At 35.6% G+C, this 23429-nt stretch overlaps 1 protein-coding gene across 6 annotated transcripts in view; it reads left to right on the forward strand.

Moving 5' to 3' along the window:
* Nucleotides 1–23429, forward strand: part of RAP1GDS1 (Rap1 GTPase-GDP dissociation stimulator 1) — a 208989-nt gene that overhangs the window by 175800 nt on the left and 9760 nt on the right. For 4 of the 6 annotated variants that reach the window (XM_031941854.1, XM_031941858.1, XM_031941856.1 and 1 more), the window contains 7 exons: nt 3187–3330; nt 3581–3712; nt 4839–4973; nt 7482–7607; nt 8382–8521; nt 16907–17033; nt 22036–22164. In XM_031941854.1, coding sequence (XP_031797714.1) covers nt 3187–3330; nt 3581–3712; nt 4839–4973; nt 7482–7607; nt 8382–8521; nt 16907–17033; nt 22036–22164 — 933 coding nt within the window. The remainder of the gene's footprint in view (nt 1–3186; nt 3331–3580; nt 3713–4838; nt 4974–7481; nt 7608–8381; nt 8522–16906; nt 17034–22035; nt 22165–23429) is intronic. The other 2 variants (XM_031941855.1, XM_031941859.1) reach the window with 1 other exon arrangement.

The following is a 23429-nucleotide window of genomic DNA, read 5'->3' on the forward strand; positions in this document are numbered from 1 at the left end:
GTGCAAAAAAGAAATGGAAAACAGTTCATGTTTTCAAGGAAATTATAGTTTGCTGAGAAAATGCAACATATAAATAGATGAGACAGAGGGAAATAAAGATGTTCTAAGATCCTAAAAGATGTACTTCTCTTCTTTCTTTCCAGTCCCACTTAAAATCATTTCCAATCAACTAAATGGCAGAAGACCTGCAGTTATGGGGTTAATCTTTACCCCTTTCCTTTCTTACCTTTTTCCTCCTCCTGCCTTCAGTCCTCTCAGAATGATCCTTGAAAGCCACCAAGGATTCTTCCCCACCTTTCTTTCCATCACCTCTTCCTCTAGCCGAAGACCGCCTAGAAGCTATTCAGGTTCAGGGAGTCTGCTTTTTGCCTTAAACATGACCTTTGGTCCCTTGATTCCTCCTAGTCCTTTCTTACTCTCTCTTCACATACTTTACTTTCCATTTTTTATCCTGTTGTCAGTACATAAAATGATGCCCTCTATTCTATGCTGGAATTCCTTTCTTCCTTTTTGCTAAGTCAACCATAAGTAATTCCTGTCAAACACCTTTCTTGTTTCTATTCCTGAGTAGCAGAATAATGCTGGATGAAATTAGGAACATTGTTGACTTAATACACTAAAAAAGTATACTTTTAAATATCTTCTGAGTCCTCACTGCTGTGCGGTTATCCTTTTATTTTTCTCTGATAGCCAACTTCAAGTCTCTTTCTTCTCTGATGGTAACAGACCAGAACTGACCAGGTCAGGCTCAATCTTCTAATAAAGGAGACACTGGAATCCATATCACAATTAACAAAAAGGAGGTTTACTTAGCCATAAGAGAGAAAAGTCTCTTCATTCAGTCTAGGCCTGACTGAGCTGATGCTTCCTTGCCTGCCTAGTCTGCCATTTAGGCCTCAGGGCCCAGTTGGAGGTGCTCATGGATTTATGTACGTAAGTGACCAGCTTGAGTACCTTGTTAAATATGGAAGAAAGTTTCAGTGCCTTTTCAGAAAAAGAAGGTGCCAATCCCCCATCTCACTCTCACCTCACCCTGTAAGGGGCTCCAGCAGATAGTTTGGTTATCCCACCAACCCACATTTCACTGCTCAGTTAATTATCCTAAGAGTGCAGATCTGATAATGTCATTGTTCTTTTTAAGAAGCTTGAGAAGTTTTATTTTGTCTCTAGAATACAATTTGAACTCTTCTGTTTGTTTGGCTTTTTAAGTCCTTCACAATCTGGTGCTAGCTTTTATAGGGTAATGATATATTCCATATACAACATTCCATCTCCTATCTTTTTACCTTTGTCCCTATCAGGCTACCACATCTGGAACTTTCTCCCTCTTCATCTGACTCTTGGAACACCTGCTGCCTTAAAGGCCCCAGTTTAAGATTCCTTTTCTAATCACCTACAATTATAAATGTCTACTTTAAAATCACTTCAAATTTTTTATTTTTCTTGTATTTATTTATCTGTGAATATGTTGTATGTCTTACTCTCCCAGCAAGCAGATGTTGGTAAACATTTATTAAGCCTCATCCTGTGTACCAGGCATCATATTAAGAATTGGGAATATAAAGAAAAACACAAGACAAGCTCTTGCTCTCATGGAACTCAAAGCCTTTTGGGGAGATGATCTGCCCCAATTGTGTGAGAACAAAGTACAGACAGACAGCACAAAGTGGAGGGAAGACCCTCCTGTGTCTGATACATTGTACATTCCTATACTTTGTGACTTGCACATTCATATATCTATGGCCTTTCACAGGCCTGGCACATAGGAAATTCGAAGTAAATACTTATTCATTGATTCATCATTTGACTGGAAGAACACCTGGCAGCAAGATTCTATATCTTGGATTGTGTGGATTTTGCTAAATTGAATTTTTTAGATAGCCATTTCCTTTTCATAGTTTCTTTACAATGGTAAAAAGTACAAAATTATATTCATTAGCTACTTTAATGTGTTTTCTTTTTTTTATTCTACTCTACATAAAATGATTTTAAGTAGTTAAATTGTTCTTTTGATAACAGAATAATAGAGATAAATCATTACATGTATCCAACCCTGGAAAAAAAAAAGATGGGTTATGGATGCTAAGTCACAATGAGGTGAGACAGAAATGTACAGACATTTTTGAAGAGAAAAATGTGGAGGGAGTTTTGCTGTTATTTCCTGTTCTTGTTCTTGGGGTTCTGTTATCCTGTTATCAGACATAATTGCTGGATTTCCCTTTTTCTTCCTGGGGCAGCTAGGTGGCACAGAAGAGAGTGCACTTGGACCTGGAGTCAGAAAGATTTGAATACAAATCCAACCTCAGACATTTACTAGCTGTGTGATCCTAGATAAGTCCTGTTAATCTCTGCCTCATTTTCTTCATTTGTAAAGTGAGGGTGATAATAATAACACCTCCCACCCACATTTGCTGTGAGGATAAAATGAGATAATATTGGTAAAGCATGTTTGCAAGCCTTAAAAAGGGCTATATAAATGCTAGCAATTACTTTTAAGCGATTGCTTTCATTAGAGCTTTTACTTCATCTCAACCTTTGTGGAGATGCAGACTCGATCTCAAACATATGGCCCTCCTCCCCTTTACCTGTGAAGCCTTTGATCTTCTTTAGACTTGGCTTAAGCCCTCTTCTATAGACAGCCACCTTCTCTTTCCCCCTACTAGCTACCTTAGCCATGACCTTCCTAGCCAAGGATGTTTTAAATATCTACCCACATAAGCTCATGTTGACTTCTCCATAAGAATATAAGCTTCTTGAAGACAGGAACCATTGCACCCTTATTTCCATATCCCTGATCACTCACCCAAGATGTTTATAGAATGCTTTAAGTATTGCAAATGGTTTCACATGTTACTTCATTTGAGCCTTACTCCAAACCTTTGAGGTAAGTGCTCTTATTATCCTCATCTGGTTTCCGTCCTCCATACTCCATACTCCATACTCCAACCCTTTGAGTTAAGTGCTCTTATTATCCTCATCTTATAGTTGACACCAAGGTACAGAAGATCATTGTCATGCTCAGGATCACACAAAACTACTTGGTGTCTGAGGCAGAATTTTAATTTGGGTCTTTCTGACTCAAAGTCCAACACTCTATCCACTTCACTCCCTAGCCAGCTAGCTGCCAGTCAGTAGGCATTTCCTAAGTGCTTGTGGATTAATGGATTGATTCATCATGTTCCTCAGATGCTATTAAGTTGCAGTTGGTCGAAGCAGGCCTAGTAGAATGTCTCCTAGAGATTGTTCAACAGACCGTGGACAGTGAGAGAGAAGAAGATATTGCTGAGCTCAAGACAGCCTCTGATCTGATGGTTCTGCTCCTTCTCGGAGGTGAGTAGCACAGACATGCTTTCCCTGCCCTCTAGAGAAGAAGCCTTCTTCTGATAACTATACCTGATTTTCCTCCATTGATATTTATTAAACATACATTCTCCTGTACTGGTTGCTGTAGAATGTTGTTATCCAAATAAGAGCCAGTCATCTTCTAGGAATAAGTTGCTTCTAGGTTAGACACTCCTTTAGTCTCTCAGTTATCCATTAAAACTAATTGCTTTCTGCTTGTTTAATTGTATGTTTGCAGATGAGTCCATGCAGAAATTGTTTGAAGGAGGAAAAGGCAGCGTGTTCCAGAGAGTCCTTTCTTGGGTTCCTTCCAATAACCATCAGTTACAGCTTGCAGGAGCTTTGGCCATTGCAAATTTTGCCAGGAATGGTGGGTTGATCAATACTTTTTCTTTTTCAATTTCCACTTGGTGAGGATTGCACTATCATAACAAATTTCCCAATGAGCATGAAATTTGACACTCTTTAGGAAAGACCCAACATTTCTTTTTTCTTCTTCTTCTTCTTCTTTTTTTTTTTTTTTTTTTTTTTTTTTTTTTTTTTTTTTTTTTGGCTGAGGCAATTGGAGTTAAGTGTCTTACCCAGGGTCACATATCTAGGAAGTGTTATCTGAAGTCAATTTGAACTCAAGGATCTAACATTTCTATGTACTGTCTGAAAATCACTGACTTTCCCTGGGGAACCAGGATATTAAGAAAACTCCATATCCCAAGGATACACTGGATAGATGGTTTGCCTTTTTCACTGTAAGAGACTATATGATAAAGGGCAAATACTCTTTTGGTTTGTTCTTTTCATTTAGCTTTGAGACTCCCAGTATTCAGACTGGATTCATCTTTCAGGTGTTAAACTCCAGAGTTGCAAATCACTTGGATCCAAGTGTTGTGTTCTATGGATACAACTCAGTTCTTTTTCTTGGACTTCTCAAGCCAGTTCTTTGTCTCAGGATGTATTTAAGAATAGTTTAGGGGCATCAGATGCTTATGCTTATTTCTAAGTTTTATGATAATAATAGTTAACATTTATATAATACTTTAAGGATTGCAAAGCACTTAAAAATACAACCTCATTTTATCCTTACTACAACTTAGGAAGTAATTGCTATTATTACCCTCATTTTACAAATGAGGAAGCTGAGGGAGATATGTTAAATTACTTTCCCAGGATCACACATCTTGTTAAGTATCTGAGGCAGAATTTGAATGTGGGTGTTCCTGATTTCAGGTCCAGTGCTCTAGTGACTGCACCAGGTAGCTACCCAACAACCTGTCAGACTTGTCATTAGTCTGGTTTTTTAATACTCTATTTAGGAAATTCAGGGGGAAGATTTATGTTTACTTCTGGTTTTATTCTAGGTAAGTGGTATGATAAGTGGTAGGTATGATATATCGATTTTTATTTCCCTATTTTGGGGAAAATGCCTTGATTATAAACATGGTCAAAATAGCAGGTAACTATTGGGATATGAAACAGTATAATGCTCTCATTTTGTTCAGATGGAAATTGCATCCATATGGTAGAAAATGGAATTGTGCAAAAGCTTATGGACCTGTTAGACAGGCATGTGGAAGATGGAAATGTCACTGTTCAGCATGCAGCCCTGAGTGCCCTCCGAAACTTGGCAATACCAGGTAAGCTGTGGGGTTAAGAATGACTTTGCAAAGCATTTGATGTTTGGGATTGATTGACCCACCTACTTAGAGAAAATACTTACGCTATCCTTACTATGAATACAAGGAAACTAAGATATTAATGTTAGAAGACTTCCCTCAGACAGAATACAGAGGTGTATGCTGGCCAGGCTTTTTATTGCAATGTCTATATTTCCTCCCAGTGAATCTACTTTCCAAGGACCTCAGTCCAAAATCTTGGATGACCCTTGACTCTTTTCTTTCATTCACTGTTTCCCACCCACTCCCAATTCCCCTGGAATCAGATATCCGATCTTGTTAGTTCTAACTCCACAGAATCACTTACATTTGACTCTTTCTGTCCACTTACAGTATCACTATTTTAGTAATAAAGGTGTCCTTCATCATCTCTTAGTGGTTTCCCAGTTTCCTGTTTCTCTTCTCTTTAGTCTATCCTCTACTTTGTTCCCAAAATAATTTTCCTTGTGTACCGCTCTGTTACTCATCTGCTCAAAAATCTTTAGTGGCCCTCCTATCCTACAGGATAAAGTATAATCTCTGCGGACTGGTATTTCAAACCCTTCACAGTTTAGGCCTAACATATTTTAGAATGCTCCCCTTCTCATAACTTACATGCCAGCTCAGCATGCCTCCTGTAGCTAGCCCCTCAAATTGGCCTTGCAGCCCCTGCATCCACGCCTTCCCTCAGGCTCTCTGCCAAGCCTGTCCTCTTCATCTCAGACTCTTTAAAATCCTTCATTTCTTTCAGGACTTAGCCCAAGTGTCAGTGGGAGGCCGCTTATGATTCACTCCTCTTCAGATTATCTTGCATTTATTTATCTGTATACATTCCATATCTCAGTGAGATGTGAGCTCCTTTAGGGCATAATCTGTTTTGTTTTTATCTTTGTCCCCCCAGTTCAGGATAATATACCCACTTGATAAATGCATACTGAATTATATAAATGCTATACCCTGATTGTACTCTTGTTATAAGCTATGGTGGCATCATACAGAGACAGGAGCTATATTCATTTCCCTTGTATTTTATTCTTTGATAGCATTCTTAGTTGAAGAAAAATAGGATTTTTACCCTCTCTTTACATAATGGGCACCTAAGCTTTGAAAATTCCCATGAATCCTTGTAAGTGAAGGGCCGCTAACCTGCCTAAAGAAGAGCAAACTGGCCTACTTAGGACTTTAATGGAGTAGATGAAGCTCCTGTGTTTCTCATTGGTGGCATAAGGCCTAGGAGCACTTCTTCCTCCCCCCCCCCCCCCCCCCCCCCCCCCAGTTCTTCCAACCTGGGCTAGATAGGAAGCTCTATTGTCAAATAAAGAAAAAAGAAATTAAGGAGGAAAAAATCATTTTTGCAGCCTCCCTTGGGACTAAAGACTTTCTTGCTACCAAGTTTGTTTCAAATTATTTGTTTTTAAATTTCTTTATAGATTTATCTGAATGTGAATGAGTCTACATGAACTTGTAGTTCTATGACTTTTGATTTGTACAGGTTTGATGTGTGTGTGTGTGTGTGTGTGTGTGTACGTATATATACCTATGATTTATTTCTTTGGTATTCTTGATGAGTATATTCCCTCCACCAAATAGATTGACAACTATTCTTTTAAAACTTTAATTTTCATTCTTATTTTGACCTTAATCATTAACAAACAGAAATATTCCAGAAAAACAAAGAACAACAACAACAACAACAAAGGTTATGAATAAAACCATGAGCTTCTGTTGGGTGCATTTTTTTTAAGTATGTGTTTAAAACAAACAAATAACTATAGTCCAACAGACAGTATTCTTCCTTTCTGAAAATGTAGGTCTTGATTTGTCCTTCTAGACTATCATTTCTCTGCCAAGAAGCAAAAAGCATATGTCAGACTTGTTCCTTTTAAATTATCTTTGGTAATACTAATATCAGTTCTACAGACAATTTAAAGTCCTAGAGAGTTTCTTGGGGGACTGAGAGGCTGATTTGCCCAAAATAGTTTGTTTTTTTTTTTAATTATGCTTTATTATTTTATTTTAGTGTGTGTACGTGTGTGTGTGTGTGTGTGTGTGTGTGTGTGTGTGTGTGTATTATTTTTATTTATTTATTTATTTTTGGCCAAAGTAATCAGGGTTAAATGACTTGTTACACAGCTAGGAAGTGTTAAGTGTCTGAGACGGATTTGAACTCAGGTCCTCCTGACTTCAGGGCTGGTCCTCTGTCCACTGCGCCATCTAGCTGCCCCTGATTTATTATTTTAAATCAGGAAAATGTATTCAGACATTTAGCAGCAATAGTTCTACAGAATATTAACAGCCATAGAGAGTTTCTTGAAAGACTGAATGGCTAAATGATTTGCCCAAATTAGTTTTTTTTTTTCCAAATATGCTTTATTATTTTAAATCATGGAAAAGTATCCAGGCTATCTCTGGAAGTAGAAATATAATAACATATTAGTCATGCAGAATCCAAATTCCATTTTATTAATGGGTCTCTTTTTCTTTTTCTAGTTGTAAATAAAGCTAAGATGTTGTCAGCTGGTGTTGCAGAAGCAGTCCTGAAATTCCTCAAATCTGAGATGCCTCCTGTGCAGTTCAAACTTCTGGGAACATTAAGAATGTTAATAGATGCACAAGGTAAAAAATAGTTTTCAACCTAAATAGCTCTTTGTGGTCTAGTAATCTCCTACTGTGGTGTCCAGTTGAAAAATAAATTTTTCAGTATTTACACTTATGAAAAGAATTAAGGTAAATGTTATCAAATAAAGACAGTTATCTTAAACTCATCATGCTTGAATATAAGTTTGACTTTGTCTTGGACATTTCCAACAATTATACTGAAATATTAAAGTCACTCATATTTAATTCCTTTATGTAGCTGTTAAGTTATTGGACATTCATCATAAGCAAGTTAGAAAAAGGCCCCTTTTTATTCTAATTTATGTCCATTTTTACACCTTTTTTTCCTTTCTGCCTCCATTAAATAAGATAAGACTTCATAAACATGCTAAACTCTTATTGAAAACACAGTAAAGCTTTTTGTTTGTAAAAGTCAGTAATTGGTGCACCCCTTGATGATGTACATTACCTGCAATACTTTGGAATACAAGATTGAATTAATAAAACATTTCCTTAAATATTCTTTTTGCTTCCCTAAAGTGGTCCTAAAGGGCCATGAGTTTTACCTAGAAAAGGATGAATATATATCAGTTATTCAATTGTATTATAGAACACACTATTTTGGAGCAGTTCAAATAACACACTTAGGTAAAGTGTTCTGAGTTCTCTTTTTCAAGGAATGGTTTTGCTTTATAAGTCTGTGCTCTTTTAGCCTCATGATATTTGCAGATTGTTTCAGCTGAATCCTTGACAGTATTTTGCCCCTTTGTACTCTGCCTTTTTTCCTTATAGTAGAAGCTGCTGAACAGTTGGGGAAGAATGTAAAATTAGTCCAGCGTTTGGTGGAATGGTGTGAAGCCAAAGATCATGCCGGCGTTATGGGGGAGTCAAACAGACTCCTCTCTGCTCTCATTCGACATAGCAAATCAAAAGTAAGTTTTAAAGGAGGGGCTGAGAAGCAATGTAAATGAAGACTCTGGGGGAATCCAATATGTGCCAGACCAGGCTATTACACCCAGGCAGTATCAGAAAAGGCAGAATTCGCCTAAAGGTTTATAAATTCACCTAAGGTTTATAAATGGTCATATGTAACTACTTCTACTTCAGACAAAAAGATGAAAGAATGAGCCTCTTTCTGATCATTCTGTAACAAAATGACTTCAATATTTTTTCTGTCGGGTATCTAATGCTGTCATCCCAGTCTCTTTTCTTAGATTTCAGTTTGGGGAAAAAAAAAAAAAAAAGGCAGCTGGCAAGGCATTTTACATACTGTCTTATATGTTGTCATTGTATGCCATGATTTATTATAATTTACCTCACTAACTGAAAAGCAATATTAAAAGTAAGGGGGGGGGGGGTTGTCAAATATTTGTTCACTGTAGATACATCTGGAAATGGCACAATGTAGACAAATGAGGATGAGCCATTCTGTATGAATTTCTTACTCTTTTTGTTTCATATGCTTTCTGAATCCTCTTTTTTTGGGGTTCTTTCATTGCTGTTAGCACTTTCTAGAATAAAGGCAAGAGAAGAAAGATAATCTCAAACTCAAATTTATCAAGTGTTGTTACTTGTCAGCTACTTTCAGAAAATTCACAAAGAAAATTGAAATTAAAGGCTGATTTGAGGTTTGGGGCACATCAGTGAATCTTTTCTTCCATCAATCAACCATATATTTACTAATGTTCTGATGGATGGAGGATGCAAGAAACATGATCTCTTCCTGGTAGCTCCATTGAGGAATAGAAGAGTTACACGGTAAATAACTAGGAAATGGTACATGAAAATAAATTATTGCTATCACTCAGTAGTGTTTAAGTTTGAAAGATTTAACATCGAAGTTGATTTGCATGCATGCGCGCATGTATATGTGTGTATTTGCATTTAGAATGTGTTGCCACTAAGTGGCTTATACCTTAATATTCATAGTTTTGTCAAGAGTTTTCTATAAGATTAGCAAGACTTTACTGGGCTGCCTTTTTTATTTAAGGACTTAATAAATATTTTAATTCTTATCTTTTTTTCTACTTATACTAAATATAGCAAATAAAATATTTATCAGTAGAGTCATGTGGAAGAAGCTTTTCAAGGAAATAAATGCTCACATTCAAAAGGGTTTCTTTCTCACCCATCCTTGTTACTAATCATAGGTTGCTAATAGTATTTGTCTTCTTCCTAGACTTACACTTAAATATTCCTTTCTGTCTCATTTTGAATCTAGTTCACCAAGTCTCAAGATTGTTTGATAACATTGTCTCCATTTGTTATGGTTTCTTTCTATCTCAGCCACAGATTGTCTATATACTATAATTAAACTATTAGAATAAATTAAAGGGACAGCCTTAATTTGCCTTTTTAGCATGCCTAATTACTTAGGAAATTCAATTCTTTCTCTGTCTCATTTAGCAGAGAATAGAAAGTAACTACATAGACTACACCTTACTGAGAGTGTAGTAAGTCTCCTTTAGATCTGATGATAATAATCATCAGTCCAAAAACACTTGATCATTTATGACATAACACTGCTTCTGTACCTCTCATGTAAGAGCAGCGTTAGGTTTTGCCTTTAAAAAAAATTCAAAAAACTCCTTTAGAAAATTTTTTTTAATAATTTTTTCCTTAATTGCATTTAAAAACAATTGTAACAATATTTTAAAGGTTTTGAGTTCCAAATTCTATTCCTCTTCTCTTCTTTTTACTTTCCCTGTGATAGTAAGAAATATGATATAGGTTATGCATGTGCAATTATGTAAAACTTATTTCCATATTAGTCATTTTGTGGAATAAAACTTGACCAAACTCTCTTCTCCCTGGCTCCCTCCAAAAAGATGAAAGAAAGTGAAAAATAGTATGCTTTCATCTGTATTCAGACTTAGTCAGTTCTTTTTCTGGAGGTGGATAGCATTTTTTATCATGAGTCTTTCAGCATTGTCTTGGAGCATTATATTGCTGAGAAATCCTAAGCCATTCCCAGTTGTTCATCATGCAGTATTGCTGTTACTGTGTATAGTGTTCTGGTTCTCCTCACTGCAGTGTACCTCAGTTCATATAAATCTTTCCAGGTTTTTCTGAAATCATCCTACTCACCATTTTTAATAGCACAATAATATTCCATTACAATTATATGCTGCAGTTGTTAATGCTGTAAAGTTACCCATGCATATATCCTGTAAATAAAAGGCTATTAAATAAAAAAAAATAAAAATTAAAAAAAAAAACAATTATATGCTGCAATTTGTTCAGCCTTTCCCCAATTGATAGCCCACCTCTCAATTTTCAGTTCTTAGCCACCACAGAAATATTTATAAAAACAGTTTAGAAAACCTCAAAGGCTATTGTGTCCAACTCCCTCATTTTACAAATGAGACAGCCAAGGCAGCTTTACCCGACTCCAGGTCCATTGGTCTGTCCAAGATGCCACCTAGGTGTCTCTAGGAACAGTATGCTAAGTTCAAAGAAGAATTTTAGAATATTGTGAAGAATTTGAAAAGTGAAGCATTGCTTTCAGCTAAGGTTTCAAGGAAAGTTTAATGGAGGGTACGGTACCAGAGTCAGCCATTGAAAGATTTCAGGAAGGTGATGGATTTGTAGAGAGAAAAAATGATAGGTTTGTTCAGGATCAATGGAGAGAGGAGATGTTAGCAAAGATATCCAGATGAGAGAAGACAAACTGAGAAATGAAGATGGGAGCAGGTAACTTAGCTGGCACTTACACTATGAGCTATATTATAATGTTGGAAAGGAAGATTAGGTCCAGTCTGTGAGGGCCTTGACTGCCAAGGTAAAGGGTCTTAGCCACACTTAGTAGGCAGTAGAAAGCCCATGAAATTTTAGCATAGTAGAAATGTTACTTGAGCAGGAGCTTGAAGGATAGTCTGGAGAGCAAAAGATCATTGAGGGAGATATTAGGATAGGCAGCAGGTAGGTAATGCAGTGGGTAGATGAGGGCAGTAGTGCTTGGAGTGGAAAAGAAAGGAATGAATGTGAGAAAGATGGGGTAGAATTGTCAGGATTTCACAAAGATCTCCAGTGTCATGAATCTTCATGACCAAAAAGATGCTGCTACCACTCACAGAAACAAAGATAAAGTAAAGGAGAGTTGGTAGGAAAAGTGACCTGAAATTTCATTGATAAGTAATGACTAGTGAGGAAAACTCTGAGTTGCCCAGGTACAAAGACCCCTTTGACTTATTCAGGGTCACAAGCCAGTCTGTTTCAAAGGAAGAGCCTAAACCTGGCTCTTCTTGTTGCCAAGGCCAGACTTCTGTCCCCTGTGCCATATGGATTCACATTGTCACGTTGATGCCTGTCATTAATGAAGAAAATACTTGCTCTCTTTTCAAAGCAAACCAAATATGTAACTAAGTTGATAGATGGCATCTCCTTTTCATTTTCCTGTGATAAAACTGATAGTGAAGTAGAAATAACTGAGCACTTTTCAGGACTGGCCAAAGGAAGCCAACATGTACCTGATTCTTTTCCCCATTTAGGTTCTTCATCTAGTATCTCCTAGAGGTTAGTACCCTTATTCATTTAGAATACTTGCTTCTGATTTTATCATGCTCCTGAATGATAACTAGGCCTTAGGTTCATTTTCTCATTTACTTTAAAAAAGGTTCTACAATAATAAAGAAATTTGATTCATTAAAATAGGTTTACTGCCACAAAACAAATAAAAAAAGAAAAATGGTCTTGTTTTCAAGTTCTCGTTTCTAATTAAATTAAAACTGTTTTTGGACTGCAGAGTCCCCATTGAACTGCAATATGTCAGTGAAGCTTCATTTTCAATCAGTTGTGTATATCAGCTAGGGTGTGGTTATCCATAAAGGTTTCAGAATTCCTGAATCGGTAGAAATTTGAAGCATATCAAGATTCTCCTTCTGCATATAGTGTACTGCTTATAAAATTGCTGAGCTTTTGAGGACTGGTCGTTCTGAACTCTTGTGTCTTCTAATGAGTTATGATTTGTATTAAGAATACAAATGCTCCATCTTCCCTCTGTCTTAGATGTGAGTAATAGAAATCAAACTCTCAAGCTTTAAGAGTCAAGCTCTGTTAAATTATGTACATCTCAAGGACTAGTGAATTGTTTATATGTGCAGTCAGCCAGCTTTCCATTTTCTGCAGGCAGATCACCTGCATTTGAGCAGATTTACAGCAGTTCTTGCTTTTCAATTTCTTATTTACCTAATCATATTCACTGTAGCTTAGTAAGAGTTGGAAATCAGTTTTAGTGGCAAGTGGCTGGTGGCCTGCATTGGAAAAAAACTACCTTGTATATGTGTTGTGCTGTCCTGCAAGGTGTAGTAAACAATCAGGCTCTCCCACCTCAAAAGATTTTATGGCAGTGAAAGAAACTGTACTCCCTTTGCAGGGAAATAAAGTAACATACACACTCCCTTATCTTTGGTTCCACTTTTATGCAAGGGTACATGGCTATTATTCTAAGATGAGCCAGGGGTCCTTCTTATTCTCCAATTTGTGCTTATTCAAGTTCCTTTTTTTCCCTTAAGTTTGATTGATGTTTTGTTTTTTCCATTACAAATATTTCCAGATTTTTTCTACTTTGTGAAAGACCTCTTATAACAAAGTAAAACAGTTAAATAAAAATAATAGTACAGTCATTTGATTGTGCTGGCAGCATTTGATACCTGTAGCATTGCCCTTATCTCTCTGTTTAAAAAAAAATAGCATGTCTGTTTTCTTTCCCCATGTAGAATGCTGCATAGACATTTTTGGGAAGAAAAAAAAAAGAAATTTCTCATAAGAAATTTGCAGTCAACCAAAGCAAATTCTCTCATTGGCTTTGTGCAAAAATATATATCTCATTTCACCTGCTAAATTCATTTCCTTCCAGAAAATATATTGCATATTTTATCATCAATCCTCTGGATTTTTGGTCGTTGTGATGATCATTATTCTTAAAGCTTTCAAAGTTATTTGTGTATAAGATTATGTTATTACTGTATAAATTATTCTGATTTTTTCTCTCTTCACTGTCCATCAATTCGTATATGTACACATCTTTTTGAAATCATCTATGGCCTCATTTTTATAGCACAAAACTTCCATCACATTCACATACAGCTCATTCAGCCATTCTTCCATTGAACAACATGCCTTTAACTTTCAATATTTAGTCACCACAAAAGGAGCTATTATAAATATTTTTGTACACAAAGGACCATTTCTTTGATCCCTTTTTAGTATATAGGATTAACAGTGGTATAGCCGGGGCAAAGGACCTATAGAAATTAGTTAACTTTTTGTGTATAATTCCAAATTGCTTTTCAGAATGGTTGAATATACATGTTCACAAGCCCACCAACAATGCATCATTGTGCCTCTTTTACCACAGTCTCTTCAGCACTTTTCATGTCCCTTATTTGTCATATTTGCCATTCTGGTAGATATGAGATGAAATCTCATACTGGCTTTAATTTACATTTCTCTAATTGTGACTTGTTCGACTTTTCCCAGGAGGCATATCTCCCAATGATGTCAGGTAATGCTGTGTATATTGCAGAGATTGCCTTGTTCTCTGAATGGCTTTACTTCTGAGGTATTATCCTTGTTACCTTGCCTTCCAGATCTTAGCCTTCAAACTTAGGACATCATAATTAAGTGAAAAGGGATCTGATCTAGCTTGTTAGTAGTATTGCAAGTTATAGTGGGGAAGTCAGGAAGGAAGACCCCTATGTACACCCTTACATAGATTATGGTTCTGTAGACTCTGGAGACAGAGCTGCTTCTTACACAGTTGACTTTGTTGATGTAGATACTATTTAATGCGAAACATTTTGAGTTTTCCTTGGGCTTGGTAATCTATACAGAGCTAGACTCTTGCAATTATGTTACATATAGGTATTGCATTTGGTTTGTGATTTATCTTCCTTACTCTGAAGTACAAAGTAGATAAAACTCTGTAAGATTATAAATTCTATAAAAATAAGTCTTCTATATCTTTGTATCTGTCATAGCACCCAGGACTGTGCCATGCTCAATAAGTGCTTGCTAGTTCAATTATGGGAGAGTCAAAAGAGAAAACAGAGGAAAGACTTTCACTGTGCACATTTGTTACAAAAGCTTCTCGCTTTCCCCCCCAAGGAGGAGTTAGAAAGGAAAGAAAATGAATGCTTGTTACTATTTTTTTTAATGAAAATTTTAAAAGTTAATTTTTAAAAATACTTAACAACTCATACCAGTTATTTTAGCTAGCCCAAAGAGCAGAGTCTGGAAACTAATCTTGCTTGGCCTTGAGCTTTCCATTAGGCATATTTCAAAACTGTAAAGCTCCTTTGTAGGTTCTTTTTCCTTTCCCCTGCCCCAAAGATATTACAGGATATACCACAAACCATAGAATATGAGGTGTGGGCTAAAAGACTTTGCATAAATAATTTGCAGGTAGAACTTCTCATAGTTGTTTGTGTCTTAATTTTTTTTTTCATTGACTTCCTTTTCCATGCTTTACTTACAAATTTGAAGATTTTGGTGTCAATATTTCAAGTAAATGAACTTGTCATTGATGATACAGTACCCTGAGATATTTTTCTTTTCCTGAGAAAGAATATTTTCTCAACTTTCCAAAGAGGCTGACAGGGGAAAAGACTTAATGTGGAAGAAATTAATTCAGTTGTGCATTTTTCAGAGTTAACCAAGGCATTTTTATTATTTATGTACATGAGAAAAATCAAATCATGGGTGTGCCAGATTTTACATTCATGTTGTTCTCCCCCTACAGTCTACCCACATGGAATATAACTGGCCACTTCATAGTTTTACCTCTGGATTGAGAAAACAAAGGATAAATTCATGGTGATGCAGAATCAAACAATGAGTAGACTGTAATATATGTGTATATATGTAATGTTAGGACAAGAAAGTACAAAGGTAGGGGGAGATAAAAGTATTGTAGTTAGCAGAATACAGAGGACCAAGTTGTGATTAGAATATTCTGTGACCAAGCACTTCGGGTGTAGCAGGTGCTTTTCATTGACTTTCCTAAGGGACATCATAAGGAACATTTCCCATAAGAAGATATTTCCCTATGATTTCTTCATGATAACAATATTCATTCTAGATATTTGCAGTAATATCAATCTCTCTAAAAACACAACTAAGATAAGCCTTGGTTTGTGGTTCCACCCTTAGGTATTAGAATAGAACTGCAACTGAACCTCATGAATTTGGAGTCTACCAGTTTGAAAGTTGTGGTCTTTTGCTATGTATTGAACTGGACCTGATCTTTTATTTAGGAAGAAATAATTTGCTCATTGAATAATATAGTGTAAACAAAATGGAGGTGTATTTAAATCACCAGAGAACAAAATGTTTTCAGAACATTAGTACAGATCAGGGAAGCAGCAGGGTGCTGCAATAGAAGGATTGTTGGGTTTGGAATCAGAGGAACAGAGCCCCTTTTGACAATTTGCTAGTTATATGATTCTGGCCAGATCACTTAACATCTTTCAGCCTTAGTTTTCTTATCTATAAAATGAGGGATCTGAGTTAGGTGACTTTTTAGACCTCTTCTACTTCTAAAACTAAAATCTTGTGATTCTTTTTTGTTATAAACCTTAAGTCTTGTCATTAAGCCTCTTAGAAGATACTTCCATTTGGTAAAGTTTTTCTCTAGTAAACAAATAAAACCCTGAAAATCCTTCTGGGATCAGGTAAAATAATGAGCAGTAGAAGAAACAAATATGGCCTCTCTCTCCTATTATGTTGTAGGTCTCATGTATTTATAGGTCAGGGAGAAGTAGAAAAGTTGGATATGTGTTAGTTTAAGTACATAATTATATTTCAGATACACATGATTTCCTTTATATAACTCCAGCCAAGGAGTCATTCAGTAAAAGTCACTAAATAAGAGATCATTTACCTGGAATCACTTAAGATCAAATAGGTGGACCCACTAATTTAATTAATGACGAGTCTTTTATTCCACAATTCTTTCCTTGGTTGATCAAGGAAAATCATTTTGGATCAGCAGACATATTTATGTATTTGGCTTGGTATTTTTGGACATGTCCATTGCTTAAAATGGATGCTTTGACATAAGAGGTCTTGAAGTTCAAGATTTTACTTTTCCATTTAAGTAATTTAAGTTGTCATATTTGACAAACTTATTTATAGCTAAAAAGCTTTTTCTGTTTCCCCCAATAATATATATTTTTTTAATGGCTAAATGCAATGATTCATACTGGATCCTGTCAAAGAACCATTCAGCAAACAATAAGTTGATTGATTATAATGTAATTAATTTATGCTTAATGTAAATCTTTTTAATATTTATGTGACTTTTTTTTAAATTTTAGGATGTAATTAAAACCATTGTGCAGAATGGTGGTATAAAGCATCTAGTAACCATGGCAACTAGTGAACATGTAATAATGCAGAATGAAGCCCTTGTTGCACTGGCACTAATAGCAGCTTTAGAATTAGGTAAGTACCTAATAGCAAATTCTTCTTTTCTACCACCTGTTTTTCAGATCAAGAGTGAACTAAAAGCAGGATCTTTGCCGACATCTGAACCAAATGTCTTTGCTCAAGAAAAATTGCTTTATGAGTTGACCTTGAGGCATTGATGACTGCTTTGTAATGTCAGTCAATCCTTGTATACTGCATGTATACATGTTCTAAGCACCTCCATTTCTCCATCTTTCTCACTAGAATATATCAGTTGTTGCCAGATGGCTGAAGTCTAAATTAATTGTGTCTCCATCACTCTGTTGATCTATATGCCTTGTAACCTTGTCCAAAAAAGAGGTAAAAGTGATTTTATGTGATCAGGATTCCCAATTATTACCTATCTAGCCTTGTCCCACAACACTCGAAGTTAGGTATTTGGGAGTCCATACCAATGAACTTTTATATTGTTCTGCATTCAATATATAAAACTTTATTGAAACCATGTACAAGCTATATAACAAAGATGAACTCAAGTAAGTGAATCATTTTTGTTTTTGAAAGGATTAAAGGGGTGCAGAGATCTCCAGAAAATAGTTACCCCAATGGCTTTACTTTCTCCTTCATGGCAAGTAGTCTATGTAGACATTTTAAATATATGAGAAATATTTTTCCCCCAAAGGTAAGCATTGAGGCATAACCCATTGGCTGATACTACCTTCTCACCCCCAACTCCCAACCTCCCCATCACCACTCTAAAGATACTTAAAGATTCTGTTCTGAGAAAACCATGGGTGAAGGGCTTGCAATGCCAGGGAGGTGCTAGAGCTTGTTGAGGAAGTAAGTGATATAGTCAGGCTGATGCTTTGGGGGGAGTATCATTTTGGGCCTTTTGTGGAGGATGAGATAGGGAAAAGTTTTGGAGCTTTTGGAGAAGCTTTTCTTATCCAGAGAAGAGATTTAAGCATTTAAAAGCTTGCCACATGGGACTAGACTTACTCTGCTTGCAGCCAGGATACAAAACAAGCTTGGGTGAAAGGTAAAGAGAGGCAGATTTAGTTTGGGGGAAAGAAGGGAGGGGTGTTGTATATATGTTCATGAATACACACACAAATACCCACCCTTCTTTTCTCCCCTTTACAATTTAAAGCTTTCAATCAGATTCGTGGCTGATAGACATAAAATATTCATTTGAAGGAAAAAACTTAAATAACATTTAATACTTATATAGTATATTAAGGCTTGCAAAAACATTTTCTAGATATCTCAGTTGATCATTACAACAAACTCTCTAAGTTTCCATTTTATAGTTGAGGAGACTGAATCTGAGAAGGTTGGATGACTTTCCCAGAATCATAAAACTAGTAGATGTCTGAGTCTTCCTAAATCTAGGTTAGCACTTTATGCATCTAGTTGCCAAAAGATCTAAAATATCAAGAAAAATAAATGAATGAAGATAGGACTTTCAGATCTCCAACTCTGTTTTAAAGCAATAATGATCAAAACTGCTTGGTACTAGTTAAAATAGATCAGTGGAAGAGATTAGCTAAGCAAGGACCTTATTAAGAAAGAATGTAAGAATCTATCTTTCCTAATTGTGGTTGGAGGAAGAATTCCTAATCAAACAAGGAAAGAAAAAAAAAAAGGTTTTTGGTTTGTTTTTTTTGTTTTGTTTTGTTTCGAATACATAAAACTTTTGAATGATAAAACTACTGCAGGGATAATAAGATAAATTGCCAATTGAGGGGAAATCTTTGCATCACATAATTCTGCTATAACACAAATGCAGTTAATACAAATAGAAAAGACCATTCATCTTCATCTTTATTTATATAAAACCTACTATGTGCCAAGTAGGATTAAGCACTTTACAGATATCTCACTTGCTTTCTCAGTAACTCTGGGAGATAGGTATTATTATAATCCCCATTTTACAGTAGAGACTGAGGCAAACAAAGCTTAAATGATTACTCTGAGTCGTCGTTCTGAAGCAAATTTGAATTTAGATGTTCTCCACTCCAAGCCTGGTAACTCTGTGCCCTGTGACACTCCCTGTTGTTCAGTCATGTTCATGATCCCATGAATTATAAGGTCCATGACATTTTCTTAATATCTTAGAGATATTGGAGTAGTTGGCCATTTGCTACTGGAGACAGTGGATGAAGGCAAACAGATTGAATGGCTGCTCAGTGTCACATAAATTTTGTGTCTGAATTTGAACTCATGTCTTCCTGATTCCACGTCTTATCCACTGAGCTGCCTCTAAGAGCTATTCCCTCATAAATAGCTTATAAATAGTTTTATTCCCTCATAAAAACTTAAAGCACATAAACAGTTTTCAAAAGAATCACAAACTATCCATCGCCATGTGAAAGATTACATTTCTCTATCTTTTTTTATTAATGATTTGAAACAAAGTAAAACCCAAGCATATCTGTTGAGAGTATGGGAAGACTGACACAGTTGGGGTGAAATTGTGAGTTGGTCCAAACTTTCTTTTTGGACCAAACTTTCCATTGTTTCTGTTTGCCTCTTCAGAATTTTATTCTAAAGAGTTTCCCAATTCTCCATCCTCTTTTCAGTTTCCTGTAGTATTTTAGTCTTATAAAGACCTAGCTATCCCTTCTCTCTAAATTCTTTAGAAACTGATCTTCAGAAATCTTAGGTATATGTCAGACTCTATCAAACTATCCATCTTCTTTAGATTCTAAAAGGAAAATACTCCCTTTCTCCCCAACGCATCTCATCTCTTTTCCTTCACCCAGTTCTTCCGTATTGATGAAAATTAGGATAAGAATAACAGATCCTTTTTTTCATTAATGCTTCTACCTTTTGAAGGATTTACCATTAGGTACATTAGGTATTATTTGATCAGAATTACACACGTGAGAGTTTTTAAGTCTCCTAACTTCAAGTCCAGTGTTCATTGTTCATGCTTCTTTTTCCTTTGTTTCATGGAGCCCTGTGGCTACTGGTAAAGACTTTTAAGCCTTCTTTTTCATTTTATTTCAATTAATTTAAATTTGTTCTCTCTCTTTTCTGCTCCCCCTTCAGGAGGAAAAAAAAACCTTTCTAAGAAATATTAATAGATATATGTTCAAGCAAAAGAAATTCCCATATTAGCTATGTAACATTTTCAAAACAATATTTTTCAATGTAAAAAATAAAGCATGTAGTAGGATATTTATATAATACTATAAGATTTGCAAAGTCTTAAAGTTATTATATAAATATCATTATATTTATACAGATCTTATTTTTCCTCACAACAACTCTGGAAGGTAAGTACATCGTTGTCCCTTTTTTTTTTTTTTTTTAACTGGATGAAGAAATCTAGACAACCAAAAGTTAAGTGACTAATAATTACCTGGCAATTGGATTTGAACTTGAGTCTTCTTGATTCAAGGATCAGTGCTCTATCTACTGTGCTACCTAGCTGCTTCTAATTACAAAGGAAACAATTATATGGAAATACAATTAGCTGGGCAGGTAGGTAGCCAGTGAATAGAGTGTTGGCCCTTGATTCAGGCACTTGTTATATGATCCTGGCTGAGTCACTTAACCCCAATTGTCTTCCCTCCTCTTCACCACACCCTCCCAAATAAAAGAAAAAAAGAAATAGCAGGGTTTTTTTAAGTTTTAAAAAAGACCCCGAATTAAGAATCCCTATTTAGTCAAAGGTACATTTCCCACATCTTGACTACCTTCACTCAGCAGCACTGAATTAGGCCTATGCCTATAGAGGTTTCAGTTTCTTGCCCAGGACTTCTTAATCTCTAATGCTGAGTTGTAGGTGCTTTCTAACAATATGAGTTGTCCTTCTAAGAGAAAACAGAAGTCAATAATGGTCATCACTTCAAGGAGATTTTCACTCACTATATACGTACCCTAGATGACAGTAGACTTTTTTTGTTGCTGTTAAGTTCTGTGGAGCTTTAGAGAACAAAACGTTTGAGAGTTATTTTTTACAATGCAGACTTAAAAGAGAAAGTTATTAGAACAGCATTGTTTTTAACATGCATTCCAAGTCCCATGAACTTGGATTTTATAGATACCTGCACTTCAGTATAATTGGTTTCCTTTGTAATTGTATGTATTTTATTGTATACATTTAAAAACCTTTTTCTGAGAAAGAATTCATAGTTTTCACCAGATTCTCCAGGAAGTCCATGATTCCAAAAAAAAAAAGATTTAAGAAACTTTCATTAAAATGTATGGGGTTTGGGAATAGCAGCTCAAAGGGCGCTGTATACTCTTTTGCCATTGAAAATGTTCACAAGGAGAGTAGATACCCAAAGAAAACTGCTGCCATACTGGGAGATGTAGCATGATGTAGTGGGAAGAACAATGGATCTGAAGTGAGGAGATTCAGGTTTGAATATTGACTCTGACAACGACTATTATTATGCATCCAGGACTAAATTATTCACTCTTTCTGGGTCTCAGTTTCCTCATCTGATAGATATCTATCTCCCAAGACTTATTAGTGATCAACTAACTTGAACATGTAGGGACTTTATTTTCATAATGCCATATTTGTTATTGGTCACGTTTTTCTATTCAGAAAAACTGCAAGAATGCTAAAACCAGACTAAATTTAGCACCATTTTTTCATATATTAAATTTCAAAACTTCTTTTAAAATTTTTTAAATGTGCAGATTCATCACTTAGGAGACCTTTTTCCTCAAAAGATAAGCTATCTTTTACTTGATCTCTCTTTTCAAATGGAATTGATTATTTTAACCAAGTAAATACTTTGTCTTTCAAAGTAATATTTTACATAAAGAAGCATTTTATCTTCAGATTGTGCTGTTTTGAGAATTATGAAACTAAGCTACTGAGATATTTAATTAAACCAGTCCTCTGTTCATTGAATCTGAGATAAATGCCATATAATCCATCTTCTTGTTTTTTGTCATAGTCATGTTGGGAGATTTCATAAAGCTTTTCTTAAAAAAGGAAGAAAAATGTTTAGCAAGGTTGGGAAAAAGGCATTTAAAGGATGTAACTTAACACATAATTTGTATTCTATTCTAGTCACTGCTGAGAAAGATCTAGAAAATGCAAAGCTTGTGCAGATTCTACATAGACTGTTAGCAGATGAGAGAAGTGCTCCTGAAATAAAATATAACTCCATGGTCTTGATCTGTGCTCTCCTGGGATCTGGTAAATATTTTCTTTACTGTGTGATTTGTGGTAACAATTAAGTATAAAATATGTATGAGTAAACAGTGACTTTCGATTTAAGATTCCATTAAACAGTGGTTGAGCGTGACATGGGATAACTTTTGTTATGATAATGTCCTCAAAACACTTTTAATGTAATTTTTGAAGGCTCTGAAAACTGTTCGTGAATAGCCAAAGCTGTGTAAAATCAATGTTAAATAAAAATAATGAGCAACTTTTTCTTTTAACACAGCTTAGCTCCAGTATGTCTCTTAGATATAAAAACAATGTTCAGTGCTTGTCTAAAGAACCATTATCCAAGGAAAATACTGTATTGGAAATCACAATTGGCATTTTTATATGTCATTTGTAGTCAATGTTGCTCAGAGCTTCCCTCTAAGGACATTTGGCCTACTTACACAGGGCCACATGGGTACACAGGAAGATATCAAAGGTGGCTTCCATCCAGAGAGATACCAGGATGTCCAAGATTAGAATTTACAGCCACTGAATTCCTTTTTTAGTACCTTGACTCCTACAGTACTTCTCACATTTAGCACCTCTTCTAGATTGTTGATGTTTTAAAAAGTGTATGTCTTCCTCCATGTAGGTGGCTGGTTCCAGGCAGGTAATAAATGTAGCTCTTGAAAACATCAGATGTGAGCCCAAGCTGTAGTGCCATTTCCTCTGTGACATCTTCCCAGCTTTTTTTCTCAAGTATTTTTTACTTGTGTTACTTTTACTAAATTGGTACCATCTTCATATCCTCAGTACCTTGAGTAGTACAGTGAACAGAAAAGGACACTTAGGAAAAGCTCAGTGAATTTAATTAAAAGGGAAAGAAATCTAAGTTGTGGAAAACTATGGCATGTTCCCTGTATGGATTTCTCTTGTTGATGCAGATGATTTACTAACTTAAATCCTGTGATTTAGTGGCTGTCATCTATCTAATCTGTCCCATTTATAGGACTTTAGGAACTACTTGGCATATAGGCTAGAGTATCAAAGGATAAGATTTAGAGCTGAAAGACTAGACTATCTAGAAATAGAAATAGAAAGACAATTTAGAGATAATCAAATCCCTTTATTTTACAAATATAAGGACACTGAGTCCAGAAAGAAGAAAGTTACAAAGTTAGTAAATAGCAAAGAGGGATAAAACCCAGGTTTCCTGAATCCTGACCTCATTTTACTTTGTTCAGACACCCAAAAATGTAATAGACTTAGGAGCCATACCTTTAGTTTTTTGTTTACATATATAGTGA

This window comes from Sarcophilus harrisii, chromosome 6 (assembly GCF_902635505.1).
Source record: "Sarcophilus harrisii chromosome 6, mSarHar1.11, whole genome shotgun sequence".
Taxonomy (NCBI): Eukaryota; Metazoa; Chordata; class Mammalia; order Dasyuromorphia; family Dasyuridae; genus Sarcophilus; species Sarcophilus harrisii.